Source organism: Talpa occidentalis, unplaced genomic scaffold (assembly GCF_014898055.3).
Source record: "Talpa occidentalis isolate TD23 unplaced genomic scaffold, MPIMG_talOcc4v2.1 talOcc4.13, whole genome shotgun sequence".
In the NCBI taxonomy this organism is placed as follows: Eukaryota; Metazoa; Chordata; class Mammalia; order Eulipotyphla; family Talpidae; genus Talpa; species Talpa occidentalis.
The window spans coordinates 50,970,909-50,993,981 of NW_023601322.1; the positions used below are offsets into that span (position 1 = coordinate 50,970,909).

General features: G+C 41.6%; 1 protein-coding gene across 7 annotated transcripts in view; it reads right to left on the reverse strand.

Annotated features, from left to right (window-relative positions):
• Positions 1-11,008, reverse strand: part of PIEZO2 (piezo type mechanosensitive ion channel component 2) — a 500,507-nt gene extending 489,499 nt beyond the window's left edge. For 6 of the 7 annotated variants that reach the window (XM_054694221.1, XM_054694214.1, XM_054694217.1 and 3 more), the window contains exon 1: positions 10,094-10,840. In XM_054694221.1, the coding sequence (XP_054550196.1) occupies positions 10,094-10,157 (64 nt within the window). In that variant the 5' untranslated portion in view covers positions 10,158-10,840. Of the gene's footprint in view, positions 1-10,093 lie in introns of all 7 variants that reach the window. The other variant, XM_054694215.1, reaches the window with a different exon arrangement.
• Positions 11,009-23,073: the final 12,065 nt, after the last annotated feature.

Here is a 23,073-nt window from a genome sequence, read left to right on the forward strand (position 1 = left end):
AGGATGTTCTCACAGACATTTCCATGGAGGTTTGGCTCAAAATGATCAGTTTCCTAAGATTTTATATTCTTCCTTCTTCCCTGTACCTGTGGACAAAATTGCTGACCTAGCTGATTTGACCACATCAGAAAACAGATCAATTTGTGTGGTTCCAGGAGAACTGAAAATATTTTTTAAAAATAATATGCACTTCAAGTATGATGCTCTGGTAAATTTTACTATCATCAAATGTTTGTTTGTTTTTTTTTTTTATTTACTGCAAGTCAAGTAAATGTTTATTAATTGCCACTCTGATAAAATTCACATTTGTGAAAGTTGCAGAGTGTGTGAATTAGAATGTTATGAATTTCATATTCAAAAGCAAAAACTGACAGCTCTAAGAGCTACTGCTAACTATTTTCAGATTTTGGTGATACTGGAAAGAAAAAAAAAATTGAGTCTGTAAGCTTCTTGATCTGTCAATAGCAAATATTTTTTTCCAAGCTCGCTGTGTGTTACAGCCTTTGCTGGACAGAGGAAGTATGACAATCAGACATAAGATGCACAGTGAGCAAACCTACAATTCAGAAAAAAAAAAATATATATATATAGTTAAATATCTGCTGTATATTGGCAGTAAGTTTAGTGCTGGGCTATCAAGAAGCATTACAAAGGGTTCCTGAGCTAGCTGATATGGAAGAGAAAAGAGCACCTGTAAAACTAAGTACAAAACTGTGATAAAATGAATGAAGTGTCAGATGAAAACAGAGGAAACCATTCTGCTGGGAAGGAGAATTTATAAAGGCAAGTAGATGTCACACCATTTCAAAGTTAACAAAGAGCAACAGCACAGAGGCCTCTTCTAACAAGTGAGGGAGGGCCAGGCAGACAGTTCACAATTTGCAGATCATGTTCCAACGCTTCCTTGGAATTTGACCGGAACTCTAAATTATCTGTGCCTGGAAACTATGTCTGAGGAACAGGCCCTCACACTAACCTGTGACAAATAATAAAGCCTAATTCTCAGTCTGGAACTCATAAATTAGATGCAAGATTTACTGAGCATTTGTCATGCATCAGGCACTGCACCGAGTGCTTTATAAGCACTACCACCAAAGCCATGTAACAACCTTCTGAGCATGCTATATCACTGACTCATTTTTACAGACAAATAACCAAAGACCAGAGCAGTTAACAACTTGATCAAGGTCACACAGCTACTATGATCAGTCAGGATCTGTACATAAGCAACCAAATTTTAGAAATGAGACTCTCAATGAAAACAGTCTTTTCCTATGGATGTCAGAGACCATAAAATGCAAAGAAGGAAAAAAAAAGAATGTGTGTGTAGTTTCCTGTCGATATCTCACACTTTTAACCCCCACTCTGACACATATTCCTCAGATTTCTTCTGGGGTTGGAAATCATGTAGTTCCTATGGAATGGAGAGTAGCCCCCTAAGTTATACAGGGCACCTCGCACAGCCTGTTAACACTTGCATTTAAGTGTAAGCCTGGAAGCAAAGTGGGGATGATGGAGAAGAAAATTCAGCAATACCCACAAGACAAAGTTACCTTCCTGCATGGGAGGCAGAGACTCATATTGGTAAGTTAATATCCATTCTCTCTCTACAGTCACACCACAACCACCTTCCCTATTTTTTTAGCTAAGTACATTATCAACCAAAATAAAGGTCACATTTTTCTGGTTTCCCTTGCAGTTGGGTAGGTGAAAAATATTAAAAGGTAAAGAGTTATTAAATCCAGACAAAAGGGATGTGAATAAAAATGATTCACTCTACTTCTAGATCATGTCCTTAGCGGGTGAGGAAGCAGTTTCTCCCTTCTGTGTTTCCTTCCCCCACTCTCCAGCTCGAGTCGGCCCACCTGTGGATTGACTTGAGCCAGGGGGGGTGAATGCAACACCTACAAGAAAACAGAGCAATAAGTGCTATCCTGCCTGCTCCCAGAGCAGAGGGCACAGCTCCAGATCTCCTACCTCTAGACTGTCATTGCAAGAAATAAGGTTCACCTTATCCATTCTGAGAACCTTCTGTCATAATGAGGAGTTATGAAAACAAAATGATCTGTACTTAGAACTGGTTGACAGCACCATCTACTAAGTGTAGAAAAAGATCTTCTTGCTATCAGGTCAGAAATACAAACTAGCTCTTCTGCTGACCAGGCGCTACATTAAAGGCGGAATGGCACAACGGTTGCTTTGATTAGACTGAGAATAAACAGGGATGTGGTCGATGGAGACAAGCCTTAAGAATACTTTTAACTGTGGAAGAGATCCCAGAGAACTCTGGGCATCGGAGGGCACATCTGGCTCAGAACATGGGAAGGCTGGAAAAAGGTCAAGAGGCCAAGACGCAGGCTTGAGTTTCTTCAACACTGCAGGACACAAAATGGGTGAAGTCAGGCAACACTTCTGTTGGTCTAGATCAAAGAGCAAAGACAAACACAGGAACACTTGTGAACGAGGTACTTGAATTAAATAGCACATGTACCAGAGGGACAGAAGCACCAGCAGGCTTAGAGGGAATATGTAGGCTAAGGCACTGAGGAAAAGTTCACAGACAACAAGTGCAGACAAGGCTGCAGGGAGAAGAAGAAGGCTTGATGTTTGACCAAGTTAGTCAAGAAGGCAGGGAGAAGGGAAATGGAAAACTCAGAGTTCAAAAAAAAAAAAATCAGAAAAGAGAATCATTTGAATTTTTGTAATAGAATAACTTCCTAACAGAGCGATAAAAGTGTTAGTAAAATCTCACCTCCCAGATGACTGGTAAAATTTCAACAAAAAGCTCAATGTAACCACATAAATATACCAAATCTAGCCCTTTTTATACAATGTATTTAAAATTTGATATTATATACAGAAAAGTTGAAATATGTCCATCTGTAATATCCCAATTTAGTGCAGAATTTAGTCTACCAATACAGCAAAAGGGAGAATTCAAAAATAGTTTAGTTTATTAATCTGAAAATGTCACCGACCTCTATGATAAAACAAGGGAAATAGAAGTTGTATATTCTGCAAGAAAGAGGGAAACCATTTTAAAATTACATATATATATAAGTATACATAATTTTTATCTACCAATAAATAGAATAATATGTAAAATTATAGGCTGCTCTTAAATTTTAAAAATGATTTGAAACATTTAATGGGATGTATGCCATTAGATAATTACTGGGAAGTTCAAAAATTATGAAATTGTTCATAACAGTCTGTCAAAGCATTCTTTCCATAGATATGTAGTGTGTGATTTCACATCTCCTCTTTCTTCCTCATCTTTCCTTGTTCTGGATGGTCTGAAAGGCCAAGTGGATGGAATGACAAATAGAAGTTTTACCAAGGCTCTTCTCTTACCACTACATATCACTTAAATGATATTCAACACAACTTTGTTTAGTCTTAACTCAATGGGGCATTTGCCTTATTTTGTTGATCTGATTTCATATCCTCAAAATAACTGCTGAAATCCACAAATCTTGCAAAAGTTAATATTTTATATTACAGTTCCAATATCATATTGTTCTTAATCAATTTCTCTTAAATATACAGGTGTGCACTTCAACATTCTAAGTTCTAAACATTTATGGAAAATTTAAAATGTTCATATACCACTATGGAGAGCTGTGTGGAGATTTGTGGACCTACTAAACATAGAGCTTCCATATGATCCAGCAATTCCACTCCTAGGTATTTACCCAAAGGACACAGAAACATCAATTCCAAAGAGCACCTGCACCCCTATGTTTATAGCAGCACTGTTTACAATAGCTAAGCTTTGGAAACAACCCAAATGCCCAAAAGTAGATGACTGGATCAAGAAGATGTGGTACATATATACCATGGAATATTACTCAGCATTCAAAAAAGATCAACACATGCAATTTGCAGCAACGTGGATGGTGCTGGAAGGGATCATACTCAGCGAAATAAGCCAGAAAGAAAAAGAAAAATACCGGATGGTCTCACTCATAGCAGGAATCTAGAAAACTTAAATAAGGGACCAGGAAAATGAATATAAGAAAGTGAAAATCAAAATCAACAAAAAACTATGAACCAGAGACACTTTTTGGGGGTGGGGGGCAGGAGGGGAGGGATTGGGGTCAGAATGGGGGGGTTGCAATTGTATGGGGAATATAAAAATAAAATTTATTATTTAAAAAAAAATAAAAGACTTAAAGCAAGAAAAAAGTATTCATATATATGAATATGCATGTATATGCAACTTCATATCCAATTAACTGTTAGGAGCATGGGATTTAAAAGGAAAATGCCCATGTAAAAATAGATAAACAAATAGAATCCTATTAAATAAAAACCACAGAAATGATGTTATAGTGTCAGAAAGACAAAAGTAAGGACTGTCAGTATAGTTCCAGGAAGTACAATTAAGTAGAATGCAACTGCAGATATGTAAAATAGTGAGTGTAACTAGTGAGAAAAGTCCTAATAATTAAAAATTCTCCTGCCACACATACCAACCTTCACTTGCATAATTTGGGTCCAGGAAAGCACTACATTGCTTTCAGGTGGACCTCAGGTATTCACGTCTTTCTCCTTATGAATCATGTTGCTATCAGTTAGTCAGTCATTTCTATTAAGCTGTTCCCAAGCATCCCTGTTTTTCTACTCTTCTTCATGAATGCAATAATAACACCTTTTTTGAGCATATGCACTGTGTGAGGCATTACACAAAGTGCATAGTGCACACTTTCTCATAAACACCCCAGAAAGGAGGCATTAATATCTCCCTCCATTTTACAGAAGGAAAAGAAAAATAAAAAATTCTACAGTCACATAGTAAAGGGCAAAGCCTGGATGAAGAGAGGTCTCTGAGGTTGCCAAAGCACCGCACCCTCCTCTCCCAACAGCACGGCCCAAAGATCTTGCCCACCTCGGATAGGAAGGAACACTCCTCGCTGCAAAGAGACAACACCCACTGACAATGATAGGGGAGAGTTGTGGCTCCAGTCTCCATAGCTCAAATGGCCATGCTATTTATGTTTATGAAATAATTTCTTTGAGAATAAATTACAATTTTTAATCTTTTACACTATATATTTTTCTCTTCTTTAAAATGATTAATAGTATCTACTAATATAAGGCTGAAAAGGTGTGACAAAAGAATGCAACTTAGAACACTGTCAATTTATCCTTCAGCATGAAATCTCTGCAACTCTATTCAGGCTACTCTGTAATTCTTGGGGTGCATGTAAATGTGATTTCAAAATGAATGCTACCTAAAGAAAAAATATATTCTGCTATAGAGAGAAACTTACATTGAAATAGTCACCCATTGGTGACTATGGGTGACTCAAAGTGACTCCATTTTTGTGCTCAAAATTTAATTTCTAAAGGAAATTTTAGAGATTCTTCCTGCATTTGCAAAATCATTCAAGTATGGTATTTTTCTCAGTTGGTTTGTTGGTTGATTCATTCTGTGTGCTACACAGAACAGTCCCCTGTTCTGCCTATTCTTCTCTAAACTCTGGCCACTGCATTTAGGGGAGGCATGTGCTGATAACAGCATGATGGTTCTGCCCGACATGGATCAGTCTGCTCTGTCCAAGCCGGGCTCACCTGTCATCCCTGGAAAATAGTTAAGTCGGCTTTTCTAGGAAAGACACAAGGAACTCTAAGCAACACTAGGCAAAATAGAATGGATCTGTCAGGAGTGTGTGAATAAAAAAAAATATCAATCCATTCCTGACCCAGGAAAAAACTTAAGTCCTATACTTAAGAATGGGTAGGGCAGCAGAATCAAACTAAAAGAAAATAAATGTAACTATATTTCTAAAGTACTCAACAATGATCATATATCACTATAATTATTAAAGACTGTATTAATATTATGCAATATTCTCTTTTATGTGGTATTTGTAAGAAAAAATCAAAATGGCTACCCAAGTAGTCATAGGTAACTGGAGCTTTTTAAAATTTTCAAATTTTATTAATGGGGGAATATCTTTTGCTAGATATTCCAATACTAACAACATATTATATTATAGTTTGGTTTTGTTTTAAACACTTTAGGGCCATATAACACCTGCATAAAAGAGGCCTGATTTCACTGTTTCTGCTCTGTGAACTTCTTTTACAGGGAAAAAGAAAGAAAACCTTAAGCATCAGATTAAACACAACAGTAGTTAATTTTTAACGTCCATCATTAGGTAAGAAGGCTAGAGCATCCCTGTGGTAAAAAATTTCAACACTGATGTTAGAGAAATGGGTTTAAAGAGAAACAAATACATAAGGCTTGGCTTTGAAGGCTGCCTTGCCCAGATATAAAAATAGATGACTAAAATGTAAAAATCGATTCTAATGGCAACAGATCATTGCACTCTCCATGCACAGGATATTAGGGAAACCTGAATATTTGATTTAGTAGCACCTTGGGAGTAGGCAGACCTGAAAATCCTCCAATAACCTTGAAAATATCCACTTCCTCTGGAAGAGAATTGAAAGTTCAAATCAAGAGACACCTCCCCAGCTCCCTCCCCTCCCTACCAGCACAATGATTAGGAGGCATCACAAATCTTCCCTAGCGGGTTGGCTTTCCTAAGCAGCAGTCAACAAGTAAGGAGGTGAGTCAGAGGTCAGTCTCCTGGTCTTCCTAGGCACTCTGGATCTCTGCCAGACAGGGACCAAGGTCCTCGGTCCAAGTCCTTCCCCTTCCCCTAGAATGGCTTTTCACAAGGTTGTGGGGGAGGCTATAAAGCTAGCTGGGGACCTCCACCACTTCTGACACAAGTGAACAGATACTACTATTACAGCAACGTATGTATGCTGCAGGCCTGCATCACCCCCTCCCTAACCCCCAACTCCCTGGTTTGGCTTCTGTGTGATGCAAGGGAATCCAAAGGAATGAAATAGAAAGGGGAGAAGGCCAAGAATGACCTAGATGCACTTAGGCTGACCCTGCAGCCTGGCAGGACAGTAAGGCAGAGCAATCATCTTTACATCCCTGGAAGCAGCTCTCCTTCCAGGAAGATCTGGACCCTTTGCAAGCTTGTGGGTATTGTGTAGTGAGGAGCCCGGTGTCGAGGATGAAACCAGGAGGTGGGTGAGAGGAATTGAGACCTGTCAGGACCCTATCAGAGAGACAGTGGTCCCTGTTCTACTCTTCAGAGCAAGTCACCAGAGCTGGGAGTGCTGAGCATTCTGGCAGGCCCCTGAAGGGTGAAACTTGATAGTTTGACTGTGTGGCTTCTCAGTATAGAGCACCAATGACTAATGAGAACCACGTGACATACAGATGGCCAACAGGCACATCAAAAAATGCTCATCATCACTTATCATCAGGGAACTGCAAATTAAAACCACAGTGAGATACCACCTCACACCTCTAAGATTGGCTCATATCAATAAGACCAAGAATAACAAGTGCTGGTGAGGGTGCAGAGAGAAGAACCCTCCTACACTATCGCTGGGAATGTGGATGGTCCAGCCTCTACAGAAAGCAGTGTAGAAGTTCCTCAAGAAATGAAAAATCAATTTACCCTATGAAGCAATCCCTCTCCTAACTAGATACCCTAAATAACCAAAGAATGCAAAAACACTAATTTAAAGGGATACATGCTCTCCTATAGTCACTGTAGCACTGCTTACAACAGCTAGCTACAGAAAGAACCTACCCACCCAGTGACAGAGGAAAGGATTAAGATATAGTGTACTATATAAAGGAATACTACTCAACTAGTAAAAAAGGTGAAATCTTGCTATTTGTTACCATGTAGATAGAAGAGGAGGGGGTGATGGTAAGTGAAAGTCAGAAAGAAACACAAATGATTTCACTCATATGTGGACTATCAAAAACAAAGTAAAGTAACAGAGAAAAGCAGGCCAAAGCAAATACTTGAAATCTGATAGCATAAATGAGGGTACTGAAAGGGCCAGGAAAGGGGCTGGAAGCAAAGAGGGAGGGCAGAAAAATCATTGGGGCTTTGGTGGTAGGCATGGTAAGACAATATACATTTGTAACTATGGATCTAAATCCTAAATGTATACAGTGTGATAAATCAACATTACCTCTATAAACATAATATTAAAAAAAAAAAAAAAGAGTGATAGGACACTAAACTCAGCAGCCTTGGTCAACCCAAGTAGGAAAGTTGGTCCCTGCAAGAACAGAGGCCCTGAGAAAAGTTGCTGCTAATTAGGGGGTAACCCTGCTGTCCTTTCACTCAGCTAGCTGTGCATGTCAGAGTGGATGGGGTTGACAGTGGTCAGGCAGCAGCTGCTATCCCACAAGCTAGAGGGAGGATGTGGAGCAGGAAGAGGTGAGGTTGCAGGGTGGTGGTGGGAGAGGACGAACTGTAGGGGAAGGTGAGGTGGGTGCATGGTGGAGGTGCTCCCCAGAAGGAAAAAAGTGCCTCCTAACCCTGTGTCCCTCTCAGGTTTCCTCCCTCATCTCATGGGTCAACACACATCCGTCCTCGCACTGGACGTTCCTTGTTAATTCAGTCACCAGCTTCCATTTGGCAAATAGTAAATGTGCTTGGCACAGTGCCAGGTGCTTCAGATATGCAGATGATCCCCAGACTTGGAGAGCACCTGTGTGCAAAAGCACCAGAAGTAGCCATGCTCTGTCTTCCCCAAATTGCTTGCAAGGTTTTTTATCTTTTCAAACTTAAACTGATGGAGAGAGTGCAGTCTGCAGGTCACACCAGCTTTGTGGAAGCTGTGTTCCTCCTTTTCATGAGTGATTGTTGAAGACAAAGATCCCTGCAAAACAGTACTGCCTAGAAAGTCAAATGACAAAGTAGAAGCTAAGGCCATCAGGAGCATGCTGACTTCAGTGTCTGACGGAGGACCCCGCACAGCGCACACACATTGTTTCAACTGAGAGCCTTCTAGGTTTTTCTGCAGACCTTTTCTATGTGTTAATACTGGACACAAATTCCTCCTCGTAGCTGGGGTTGATCCTCGGGAAATATGCTAAAGTCTCTCCCCCTCCCCCTCTACATTACTTATACAAATAAAATGTTTGGCACAGATGTGCTTTTGAGTTCTCAATATCTGGAAATATGCAAAAAAGTTGAGCCTTTCTGCCATACTCTTTGTAAATTCAATTGCTACGTGGAAAAAAAGGTGTTTTATATTCCAATTCAGGTGTTGGGGTGGGAGAGGGAAAACAAGGCTCTGTCTGCCATTCTTAAGAGTGGGATCCAGAATAACAGGCACAGATTATCAGATGAGAATCTCAGAAACTAGCTCTTCCCAGCAACTTCCATTATCTAGACCTGACACCCAGTTACTTTTTAATGCCCTGCCAGCCATGTGGAAATACTGAGATCCTTCTCTAAGAATCCTTGACTGAGGGTTCTCTTCTGGCCCTCCCTTAACCCTCGTGATTCCCAGGGCAGCCCAGTCAGACTTTCTGATCCTGCAAAGGTCTGAAAGGGCCAGCATGGGAAGGTCAGGTTGGGTCTGGGTAGGTCTGTAGCCTCAGTATCCAGCACTTCAGGGAGGGGGGTGGTGGGGAGAGAAAAAGAAACTTCAGAAACTGTTTCCCAGTATCTTCTCTGGCCTTTTCTTTTTAAAAAGAGTAGAGTCTTTCACTTCTGTCATAGTGGCTCAAACACGGAGTTGGGGGGAGAGGGCCTCTCTGCTGTCTGGGCACAGTGGGGAGGAGCGGCTCCAGCAAGACCCTCGCCTGTACCTAGGAGGGAGAGGCGGGGTCTACACAAGTGTTCAGTCAGATTCGTGTCCTTTGCACAGTACTCCAAAAAAAAAGAAAAAAAAGAAAAGAAAAGAAAAAAGAAAAGAAAAGAAAAGAAAAGAAAGAAAGAAAGAAAGAGAGAGAGAAAGAACATACACCTGTGACTAAGTGTAACAGTCCCCAACATTTCTGCACGCAGGTGACCTGAGTGAGAAGGTCAAGAGACCTTAGTGCTGAGCCTCCTCGTTAAGTGCCAGTTCCGGGGCTGCAGCCCTGGGGTACCGAGATCCAGGGGTCACGGGAGCCAGGACCGCAGCAGCATGGACTACCCAGAGTCCAGAACACCAGAGCGTGTAACTTAAGCCTGCTTGGAAGCCCCCCACCCCCGCGTCCCCTTCAGGCTCCCAGGGAACTCAACGAGCCACCCGCACTCACCTACTGCCAGACAGACGGGGAGCAGCAGCCTGAACACGAGCCCGCACACCACTTCGGAGGCCATCGCGTCGTCCGGCGAATTTGAGCGGAAGGGACGGGGTTCGAGGTGTCTAAGGCTGGGGGGCCAGCGCCATGCCCGCCTAGGGCCTCTGGCCGTCGGCTCGCAGCCGCCCGAGCATCGCCTGGGCCGGGGCCGCCGCGGCGCCGTCCGCCTCGAGGACGTTCTCACCAGGCTTTGGCCCACCCTCACCAGGCTTGCTGGACCCCCCTCGCCAGGCTCCTGACCCCCCGAGGCAGGCCCATGAAGTGTAGACTCCTGGATTCCCCGGCGCCCTCGGCGGGTAGCAGGGTCGAGGCGCCTAGGAAGGCACTTGGGGAGGGTCTCGGGGTGGCTGCGTAGAGGGAAGAGGCAAGAAGGGTGTGCGGTCTTCTCGCCTGGATCTTGGGGGCGTCGCTCGGGAATTTCTGGCGCGTTTTCACGCGGAGTCCCCTCGGAAGCCCACGAGCGGTGGCTGCCCTTCCCCGACCGTCGGTCTCCGCAGACAGCAGCGGGCCGCCCTCCTCGGCTCCGGAGCTGCGCGCCGGCCCCGCAAGATCCCGCGGCCGATCCGGAGCGGCGGTGCGGCTCAGCCTCTGCGACCCCCAGCTTCGGTGCCGACAGACCCGGGAGGCAGCGGCCAGGCGCTCGGAAACATCCCAGACAGCAGCCTGGGAACGCGGGCAGTTTGCTGGGGCCACTTCGCGTCCTTCCTCACTGGAAGGAATCGTGCGGGCGTGGGCAGAAATCAAGACGAAAGCGCTAAACCAGAGGGTCAGGCTCCAACTCCCTCCCCCACCGTCTCAATTAAAAGAGAAAATGAAGTGAAAAGCCAACGCCGTCCGAGTGCCCGCGCGCCCCGGCCCGCCACGGTGCAGCCTCGCCCCGGCTGCGCAGCCCCGGCTCCCCGGCGGGCGCGCACTTCTCCACCTTCAATGAAACTTTGGAAGCCTCACTCCGGGACGGGCGTGCCCCCGGGCCAATGGGGCTGCGGCACCAGCCGACGCTAGGAGCCCGCCCCGCGCGGTGTGCCAGGGCCCCGCGTGCAGGGGCGCGGAGAGGGAGTCCTGCCCACCGAGCCAGCGCGCGGGGAGAGGCTCTACCTCGCGGACTAAGTGGGCTTCACTATCGATTTGGCCTTGCGGGTTCCTGCAAACCTGCAACTCAGCTTAGTCCTGTCCTTCTGGCATCCTAGCTACCTGCTGTGGCCCGGATTTAACCCCACCCAGGGAATCTTTCAATGCTCAGAGAAAAAAGATAGACATGGGCAAGGACTTGGTCAGTTGTGCTAGGTTCGCGCACATCCACTTTCGTGGATTAAGAATAGAACCGGGATTAATACAGACAGCGCCCCCCACCCCAAATTTAACTCTGAATGGGTTCTGGAAATTCAAGGACTTTGGATATGGCCCCTTTGTGCATTTGGAGGAAGTGTTGTTTACAGGTCCAGTTGGTTTGTTGCATGTCGTGACTGCGGTAAAAAACCAATAGCCTCGGTTTTTCCTTCTACCCTAAATCTAGAGAAATTCGATTCTGGCTAGAAGATGCTGGTGTGTCTGGGACTCTTCTCCACGATTGTCCAAGAGTGGGGAAGAGCTGCTGGTCCACTGGGATCCTCAGGCCAGAATGCAGATGGCCTTCCCATCTGTGCACAAAACCATTCCCAGCTAGCATTGCCACCCAGATGACAGGGAGGCAAGCATGTGACTTCATTCAGAACCTTCATTCTGGGCTTGCATTAGTTGGACACTATGGGAAAGTCTGCTGGCGAAAACTAGGCAAATCTTGGTAAACTATGTCTTCCATTTTTTTTTTCAATTTTTTTTTAAGATTTATTTATTTATTTATACAAGCACTGGGTACAGTCAGAAGCACGGGAGGGTGAGAGAATTCACCAGAGCCAGAGCGGGGAGCAGAGCAGGCAGAAGGACCGAAGTACACTGCTGAGGGGAGCAGCGGGCGGCAGGAGAGGTCTGCGCGCCATGCGGGACCCTCCTCTGGTGGCCAGGGAGCAGCCGGGGATTGAACTGGCGCTGCAGAGGCTGCGGGCAGCTTTGCAACCCAGTGCTCAACCGCTGCGCCACCGGGGAGGTCCATATGTCTTCCATTTTTGAGATGCTAACTATGTTTTGAGCTCAGAAAAGCCTTTATAGATTCTCTGAAAATGACAAATGAACTGTCAATCATTTTTTTATGAACACTAGAGAGAGCAAAATCTTGTGAAGATACCCTAAAGGTTAGAACATCTCTGCTCTGGAGCCCACAAGAAGCTTAGATATCTAAATACAAAGGAAGTCGTGAGTCCAATGTTGGAGCTAGAAGGGATTACGGGAACTAAATTATCAGCAAGTCATCACCTACTACTACCAAGAACGCTTTGTGCTTTATAGAATTCTGACGTGAATCTACCCTCATTTTCCCAAAAGTATAGCACTTAATGTTCATAGGTGGTCTTTCTTCCCCTATCCCAAATTGTTCTTGGGACTTAAGAGGTCACACAGCTCACCCAGATTTTATATTCCTCAGTCTCCTTTCAATATTTGGCACGTTCTTGTCAGGCTTCCCATGTTAACAATGATCTAGATTTCTTCAAAATAACTGTCTTGGATACCTGGTCGTCAGGAGGTACAAAAATCCCAGCAGATAAATTATAATACTAAATATACTTCTTGCTTTTTCTGTTGCATTGTATGCCCATCTATCTATTCGGCTTTAAGAGATTTTACGATCTGAATCCCACTTCTAAGTTTCATCATATACACTTAAAGGGGGAACCTTGATTGTTTAGACTATGCCTGTGTACTGTATGCATCCTGGCTATTATAGTTACTGGGTGAGGAGGGTCCTTTTTCTGAAATCCAAATGTTTGGTCTCCACAACCAAGATTCTGATAATCCCACTGCCACTTCCCATACATACCTGTATTTTTGCAAAAGCTCTCAGGTGATTGTCAGGTGTGCAGTTGGCATGGAGAACCACTGTCCTCATTCACTATTAGAACTCAGGAAACATGCCACTAGTTTTCAAAACTAGCATTGCCAAGCCAGATCCACTTTTCTGGAGTTGTATTTTCACATGTATTAAAGCAGGCAAGTAGATCAGTTATCAGTGGCATTGTCTTTAAAAAAGGCTGTTTTACCCTAAAATTTCCCTGCTCTGATGAGGGTATCTGGTATCTAGACAGGCTTGTGTTTTTAAGGAGTCTCCAATCCAGCAGGATATTGGTCCCATTGTTCAGGGGTTCTGCCTACCTGGAGCTCTTACCTAGAGATCTTCATATTTAATCTGAGCATGAACTTACCCAAAACTTGGCATGAGGCAAAGGATGCTTGGGAAGAAAATCTACTACACTGAATTTTCCTAAAATTATTTTTTGATGTTTGATGAATACCTAAGCATACAATGACAAGTTAAGCACAGATTCTCTGCCATCAATAGCTCTTGATCATTGTAGAGATTATAGCATCTTGGATTCCTCATCTGTAATTTGAGAAGAGTAATTAAATTACCTAATATGTGGTGTTGTAAAGATAAGAGATAATTTATAGAGTGCTTGGTGGCCTGCCTGGTGCATATTTACCATTCGGTAAATATCAGTTACCATTATTATTGCTATTTGCGTTATCGGAAAACAAAAATTGGTCCTACATTTCTGAAACTTATTTTGTGTTATTCTGAAACACAGTAACTTATTCAGATACCCAGAAATATCCGCTGACTCCTAGCAATATGTTGAAAAACTGTGGCAAAGTCAACAGATATCTTCCCAAATTTGCTCTTGAGTTTTAACAACAGAGAACATCACCTTGTGCTCTGCTTGGGTTTCATCTCGTCTTTTTTCTGAATTTGACAATATTTTCTGAATATTGACAGAATCATTCAGAAACACCACCTTTGTCCCAAATGATAATTTTCCTTAAGGGGCTTAATATGCAATTACAGAGTTAATAACTTTTATTCAGTCCAGTGTCATTTTGCCCTATGTCAGTCATGTCCTCTAGAATATATGTGAGCATCTTTTGGAAGCTCTCAGAGCTGGACTTTGTCTCAAATTGTAATTTTACAAAACAATAACTCCTAGAGAAATATAAAAATTGTCAACTAGGCATTTTTTTTCTTCCAGTGAGTTATGCCAAAATCCATCGGCGCCATCTAGCCTGTGGAGAATGTGGTGCTTCTAGACAACTTGGTGTCTACTAGGATCTGTTAGCATGTGTTCTCTTTACACATGGACTAAAATAATATGTTTAGGTATACACATTTTGTGTTTTTATTTATAATTGCCATTTTACCATAAGACACATTATTTATTTGGAATTTATTTTAGTTAATGGCCTCATAGCTTTTTTAAAAAATATATTTATTTTATTTATTTATGCATATAAGAGCTGGGGTGTTGGCCAGATGTGCAGGGGTGGTGTGGAGTGGGGGCAGGGCCAGGGTAGTGGTGAGGGGATTCACCAGAAATAGTGGGGACCAGAACAGGACTATCAACTGAAATACACTGCTGAGGGGAACAGTGGGCAATTCAGGAGAGGTCTGCTGTGCCATGTGGGTTAGCTCCCTGGCCAGGGATTGAACTCCCACTGCCCAGGCTGCTTATTGCTTCACAGTGCTGAGACTTAACCCCTCGAGCCACCAGGGAGGCCCGGCCTCATAGCTTTTGACTTGAGAGCAGAATGGAAAATTTTTTTTCTGGCTAATTATTCTGTGGTTGAAAAATTTTTTAAGTTGTCAATTTAATGTTTATAGCATGAGTATATTCAAGGACAGTCTCCAAACTCCATAAATATAGACAATTCCTAGTAATATGTAAGAGAATCATCTTGTTATACCTCTGCTGAAGAGGTCTAACCTGCACACAGCCTTTTATTACAGTCATTCATAGTAAAAATGCACAACACCCTTTATGTGTTCAACACTTCACTGTCTCTGCCCTCTGGCCATTGCATGTAACCTCACTGATGGATATACATAAAGTTTATACTGTAACCTGACCATCATTTGTGAGTTCTATTATAGTCCAGAATCTGACGTAGACTGTTGATTTTGTGTTTGTTGTTCAAGAATCTTGAAAAAATCAGCCAAGTCACATTTTTTTTTTTTAATTTTTCAAACCAGATTATAGGTTTTCAGGGCATGGACAAAATTCCATCTAAAAATAAAGCTGTAAAGTTGAGAGTAAAGCAAAATATTATTTTCAAATGAGTTGTATTCTATTTCTTTGCTTCCATCATACACATATATGTACATATCTATAACTGCTTAAGAATGATCTCATATAAAAATAAAGGAGCATATAAAACTCATATGTTTCTTGTTAAATTGACACATAATGAGAGAGATTGTAATTCATGGGCAGGGTGTTATGTTGAAGTTAGTGAGTTGCCTGGGGCACACAGGCACCTGATGGCTAACAATAAAATATGCAAACCACCATTCATTATTCACAGCCAACATTTAGAGCAGTTTTTTTTTTGTTTGTTTGTTTTTGGGTTTTCTTTAGGGGTTGTGTGGCTCTTTGTATTTGGTTCTAAACATTTGAAGAAGCTGCTGGTTTTAACATCACTTCAATCAAAATATCTTCTCAAGCTCTAAGAAGAGTTTTAAGATATGTTAAGGATATGGGAACAATCAGAAGTGAAATACAGTATTCAAAGCAAGTTACTAAACAAATAAATAATAGTTTTTTTCCCTAAATAACAGAAACTGGAAAAAATCTCTTATTTATATCATGGTAAATATTTGTTAGTCAGCAAATATACATTTCAGAATTATTTGTTCTAGTTATATTTATTGGATCCATGAGAATCCTAAAATGGTTATAAGAAATGTCAATATTCTTAGTAAGTCTAAATGATTTTTATGCATAGATCTTAAGGGATTTCAGATATGTGTTTGCACATGAGTATGTGTACATTTTAGAATTAACTATTTCAAACTATTAACATCAGTCCTCAAAGAGGATTTGTGGACACCATTCAATGACTGTTGAGTAAGCTTCATCAAAGCTTTATTCACTTATTTTCCTGCAGTGCCATCTTTTGGCTAAAAATATATTGACAAACTACACATACTTCCCCAGCAGTATGGCACTATCAACAACACATTGCTACCAACCATGCTGATAGGATCTCAGTGAGGTGAGTGGAGCCAAAACAGCTGCTGCCTTTGTGAGGTGGCCACCTAGTAAGGAAAGGTGAGAATTAATCAGATGGCTTTAAGGAATCAAGTAAATAGCATGTGTGTGCTGAAGACCACACACAAGTGTTAGGCATGACAGGAGACTATAAAATATGAACCAAGGAGAACAAACTCCTCACAAAAGTTGTGTTTGTTGCATTTATTTTAAGATTTATTTATTTATGTATACAAGAGCTGGAGTATAGGCCAGAGGTGCAGGAGAGGGTGGGAGGATTCACCAGAAACAGAGTCGAGAGAACAGGCAGATCCACAAAATACACTGCTGAGGGGAGCAGCAGGCAAGACAGGAGAGGTGTGCTGTGCCATGTGGGTAACTCCCTGACCAGGGATCGAACTTGTGCTGCATCGGTTGTGGATAGCTTCATAGTGCTGAGACTTAACCTCTTGCACCACCAGGGAAACCCTGTTTGTTGCATCTTGAAGGGTAACTTTGAATTCTCTAGAAGGTAAGTTCCTTGAGGGCAAGGATTTTGTTCTAATCATTCATCCCCAGTATGTAAAACAGGATGCTGTTCATAACAGATACTTTATGAGTATGTGATAAATTTAAAAAGGTGTTTTCTAGTGAGGATAAGGAATACATGAAGTGGAAGGAATAATAGCCCAAATCGTAGGGGCAGAAAATAACCTGATTGTTCAAGGAGTGATGGGAAGTTTCAGAGTAAAATTCAATATTCCAACAATGGGGGTTCTCTACAAATTAAACATTTTTTTTCAGATTCCGGGGTTTCTAATTCTCTCTAATCTTTTGTTGAGACCAGAACCTGGAAATACACAGTTGTATTCTAAGCAGAGGGATCATATAGGCTGTAACCATATGAGTGGCTGGAATTCGTAGAATGAAGCTACATGCTGAGATTTTCAGGTAAACCAATGCCAAGACCCACACAAGGTTGCAACACACAGCCCAAGACGGGTAGCTGAGTGAGGGGCCAGGGAAGGGCTCATTAAGACTGGCTGCACAGGCAGGCCCTCTGACCAGTCAGTCACACTGCCCTCATCCAAACCAGTAGGGCTCAGCACCCCATCTAATGCTCTGCTCTTTCTATCTCAAAAAATTAAGAGTTTACTCTGAATTTGCATTTCACAAGTTAAGTCTACAGGGCCATGCGGTATGACATGAACAGAGGAGAGACATGAAACATGCAGGTTCTTTGCACTCCATTTTTGACATTGCTGATGCTCATGAGCATGGAATTCAGTGGGGAGGAGTACCAGGTAAGTATGTTACCAATTGTCATTGGAAGACAAACAGCCTCCATTGTCTACACTACCTGTTTGAACAAGAATTTGCTTCTAATACAGAAAAAAGGCAACAACATTGCAAGAACCACAACTGACTAATGAACTCAGTCTATCACACACCTCCTTAAGCATGTTGCTTCTCTGGCCTAAGTAACTATTTAAACTAAAAAAGAGGGAATGAGAAAAAAGACAACCCCTTGCTCCTTTTCCTTTCAGTCCTTTGTGATTTATATGTAAGCTGAAAGAGGCTTGGTAGTATATAATGTATTTAGGTTTTGTACAGCATGTCAACTGTCCTCCTAAAAGTGAAATGTTTGTGCATGTACAAGGTACAAAATACAAATGGTATGATATTAGTGATTCTGCATATGAAGTAAATGCAATTATACTTGGATACAAAATTAGCATTGCAATATATAACCGTTTGTAGTTAAGTTCATGCTAACAATTTTAATTTTTTCTTTAGATAGAACCACATTTAATGACTAATAAAAATGCCTGGCAACTTAAGAGAAAAACTGTGGGAGAAGAAGAAGAAAAATTAGCACTCCTAGTAGCACTTTTCCCTGCTTTTTGAACAAAGAGCTTACCATTTTAATTTTACACCAAGACTTTCAAATTGTATACTGGCCCTTCAATGGACCCATTGGAGGTGGGATACTAATTGTCTTGGGGCATCTCAAAAAGGTGTCACTGTTTTAAGAAGTATAACATAAGGAATTTGCATTATGGTAAAGACATTACGAAGGTTCATTCTTCAATTCTGTAGCATGCCTTGTTTTTAAAGTGCCTGTTTTTCAGCTTTTTAACATAATCCAAAAAAGGCATTTCTCACCCATTAGGAAAGGAAAGTGAACCCCAGTACTGGCTAGATGAAGATGAGGATGAAGACCTGTCTCCACTGAGGGATGCTGACCTAGAAGTCTTGTTTCAGACTTGGAGGGAAGGAAACTGGTGTAGTATGTTTATTTTAGTAAGAGGGATTATTTCCTCCCAACTTAAAACAAACAAGCAAATCACTTACTCAAAGAACCTCAAAGAATCATTGGGAAAGCCAGAAAAAGTCTCACATAGACCCCATGGAGAAAATGGATTGGACTTTTCAGAGTCAGGAAGTTCATCAACAAAGTCTGCTTTGCTCATTTGGCCAGTGCAGCAAAATATTGCTCATAATCACCAATGTCTCCCAGCTATTGAAAGGTAAATTGGCAACATGAATACATTCGGGCCAATGAATAGCATTTTATCAGCTACAGTATTGTTAAGGTCCAGAGAATATATACATTAAGTAGATTAAGTACATACAAATTACAAGATGGGGGCTTAACCCACAAAATCCAGAAAGTTCAAATGACTGAAATACCACCATGTTAACGAAAGGTTGCCAGAGCTACAACCCAATGGCCTAGGACTGCTGACTGCCCACCTGGTGTCTCTGATGGAATCTCCAGTTTGAAGTGAATAGGAATGTGAAACTGTGAGCTGGTCAACTACCCAGGTTTTGAGGGCAACTTCCCTTATTCTTATAATATATTGCCTGAATCAATTGTGCTTGTGCTTACAAATATTTATTTCTATTATAAAACCAAGCTATAAGTGTATGCTGTAAGTCTTCCCTGATAGCATGTATATAATAAGAATTAGCATGATGAGAATAAAAACTGAAAAAAAGCAACAGACTGAGGAGAATATTTACACTTGTGTGACAATGAGTGGCAGTTGACATCCATATTTTTAAAAAATTCATGAAATTTACCTAAAGGAAAACTAATATATGGGAAACTCAACCTCATTAAAAACTAAGAGTAGAAAAATTAAAATCAAAGCATGTTTACCAATGGAATCAATATTAACTTTAAAACACTAATGGCGAATATCAGCAATATTATGGTTGAACAGAAGTATTCATTTCTTGTTGAATCTAATGTAAATTTGAAGATTCCTTTTATAAATGAATGTGGGAAAATATATTCACTTAAATTACATAAATTTATCTAAAATAACTAATCTAAAACTGGGAAGGAATTTTCATCATAAAATATTCATTAAATCCTTACTTGGTGGGACTCTTCTGGTGGCACAAGCAGTTGAGTGCAGCACTGTGAAGCTGTCCACAGCCTCTGCAGAGCCAGTTCGATCCTGGCCAGCCAGTGAGGGTCCCACATGTTGCGGCAGACCTCTCCTGTCACGCCTGCTGCTCTCCTCAGCAGTGTATTTCATCAGACTGCCTGTTCTGCTCCCTGCTCTGTCTCTGGTGAATCCTCTCACCCTCCTGTGCATCTGGCCTGTACCCTGGTTCTTGTATAAACAAACAAACAAACAAACAAATAAATAAATAAATCTTTAAAAAAAATCCTTACTTGGTAATAGTGGTACAATAGGCCTTAAAACAGTGCTAAGATGGGGAACAGGTCACTGTCTGTGTTCTCACATGTGCGCTGACAATTGCAAGAACATTCGGGCTCAGGTTATAACAACAGTGAGATTTATTTAACAAACAAGGGAGTAGGGAAAAAATAAAGCATTTCCGGGCCTCCACAGTGGTGCAGCGGTTGAGCGCTGGGTTGCAAAGCTGCCCGCATCTTCTGCACCACTGGTTTGATCCCCGGCTGCTCCCCGGCCACCGGAGGAGGGTCCCACATGGTGCACAGACCTCTCCTGCCACCTGCTGCTCCCCTCAGCAGTGTACTTCGGTCCTTCTGCCTGCTCTGCTCCCCGCTCTGGCTCTGGTGAATTCTCTCACCCTTCTGCACTTCTGACTGTACCCAGTGCTTGTATAAATAAATAAATAAAAATCTTTAAAAAAAAATAAAATAAAATAAAGCATTTCCAAGGCAACATCTGGGCTGTCTCACCTCAGACAGTCTGCAGTGTCCAGTAATCCCAGTCTCCAGAGTCCCACTTGTGCAAGATGGTGCTGTTCCATCAATGATGTCCTAGAACTGGTGGCACACCACTAAGCAGTGGACCGGGATCCAACTCACAATAGCAGCTGGAGGTGCTCACAGGTGAGGCTGCTGAGGAAACACCGTAGCAGCCCACAGTTAACAGTCCAAAGACTGAGTTAGATAGCACAAGACACTAGACCAGACAGTGCCAGACTTAACAGCACCAGGAGGCAGTGACAGATGATCAGAAATGGTGAACAGCTTGCAAAGGTGGCTGGACACAGAGAGTTCTGCACTGGTAAATAGTGTTGGTCAGAGTCAGTCATCACCAGTCACCAGAAGCTGGTATCAGATACACTAGTATTACAGTTTTTTGTGAGCTATTGGCATAAGCCAATAGCCAACAGCTCTTTGAGACACCAGGGCCAAGTCAACAGTACTTTTTTTCAGGCAGAAGCAGAGGCAGGATTGGAGATAGGCACAGAGGTTAAGTCTTTGAGAAGGTCTATGGTGGCCTGGGGAGTCTATGAAAGTCTGGAAATATGTGAAGTTCTACAAAGATCTACTCAATTCCATGCATGTCATCTACTCTATGTTTCTTCTTCAGAGTTCATCTGCTGAATGACTCAAACTAGTTGCTTGCTCCACCTATAAACTCTTCAGAGTTCCCACCATACAAGTCTGATTGGACCATTTTTTAATGCTAACTGCTTGATTGGCGCTGGCTAAATACCAAACAGTTCACTCCCTTCTACACACATAATTAGCTCGAGGTTTGAATCACAGTTGGAGATCTCAAACCTGATTGGTCTATTCACAATCCTGACACCAGATACAAAAAGGAAAACTCCAGTGAGTACCCAGACTCAACTTATACTGGCTATTATGCTGGTAAGCTCAGGGAGCAGGCTGGAGCAGGCCTCTGTGAGGTCAGAGGTACACTGCCTCAGGGGTGCTGGGTGTGACAATGCTGAGAACCTTGTAGCAGCTCTGGAACATGAGTCACAGTAACTATAAGACAGGTGGCTGCTGGGAGCCTGCCATGTTGGCCCAGCACTCATGGGCCTGTACTATGGGAACCCTAAGGCTGGTATGTTCAATGGATAAGAAATGTTGCAGCCACAGTGGGGCTGCATGCCCTGGAGTGGAGGGGTGGGGAAATTCCCACAGCAGCCACCCAAGAGGAAACCCCCAGAGACCCTGGGGGCTCCTGACATTCAAACCCAGCTGTGGGGCCGAGGCATTGTCTACAGGTGAAAAGAGCTAAAGCAGCATGATACCAAGAGAGCCACAAGCCCCTCTGCTTGAGTGGTGGGGACACTGTAATAGCGGGAAAGCTAAAAATAAGCTCATGATCTAACAATAAGTAGATATTTACATTTCATTTATAATTCACTCATATAATGGGATTCAACTATTTTAATTATGAAAACATAAATATGAGGACATTTCTGATATTAAAGAAAAACAAAATTTTATCTAAGCTATAATTACACTATATAAAATGAGGTATGTTACACAACAGAATACATAGTACAGTGTGATTCATTTACTGATAAGTTATAGTATTCACCTTGATTTTCAGCATATTATATAGTTCTTTTTTTGAGCAAAGAACCATTTTAGTCGGCTTTAATTTAACACAATATATATATTTTTTTAATTTTAGAGTTTAAATCAAAAACCATTTAATTATCTCAACAATTATATGGTGAAACTTGATTTATCAGTTGGCATAACAAGTCCAACTTAACAGCTGAGTCATGTTAAAAATAAAATAAGGAGACATGTTTGAATATCCTTTATAATCTATGAACCATGAAATATAAATCAAGATGTAATATTATTATCATTATTATAGCAATTATTAGTTAATGCTTTACATTTAAAACTATTAGCTTTGAGAAGAATTCTTCAACAGATAATGTGTATCATGGGTCTTTACCCTCTTTTGTTTTATGCTCTAGAAGAACAAACCCTTATTAGACTTGGCAACTTGGTAGAATCACCTATGTTAGCCTGTAAGGCATTTCTTTTCTGTGTGGTGTGAGCAATATGTTGCTTAATATCTTTTTTAAGATGTGTCAGCATTAGTGATTTCAGGAAGTCCTAATTCAGAATGGAAAAACTGTACAATTGAGTGGACAGGATAGGATCTAGGAAATCAGAGCGCCTGGGTGTGGGGGTTACCTTCCCCATTTCCTCTCCAAAGAACACAAAACAAGCCACAGAAACCTCCTAAACAAGGAATTCTGCAGCTATAAAAACTTAGCAATTATATTACTATCCCATATTCACCAGTGTTACTATGATGATCAAATACACTATACCCTAAAAAGTTTTGTGTCACTATTCACATAGAGCTTACTGTTCTAATTAAAATAATCTGTACTTTTAGAAAAAAGATTTCATGCCTGTATTTCAACTATAAATGGTATAGTATTTATATATGCTATATATATGGTAATTGTTATAAGTCATATATCACCCATATTTGCTTATATATATGCTATTGTCACATATATGTATAAATATATATATATAAAACATAATGGAAGTGTGTGTGCGTGTGTGTATGTGTGTGTGAAGACACATTATAAGAATAG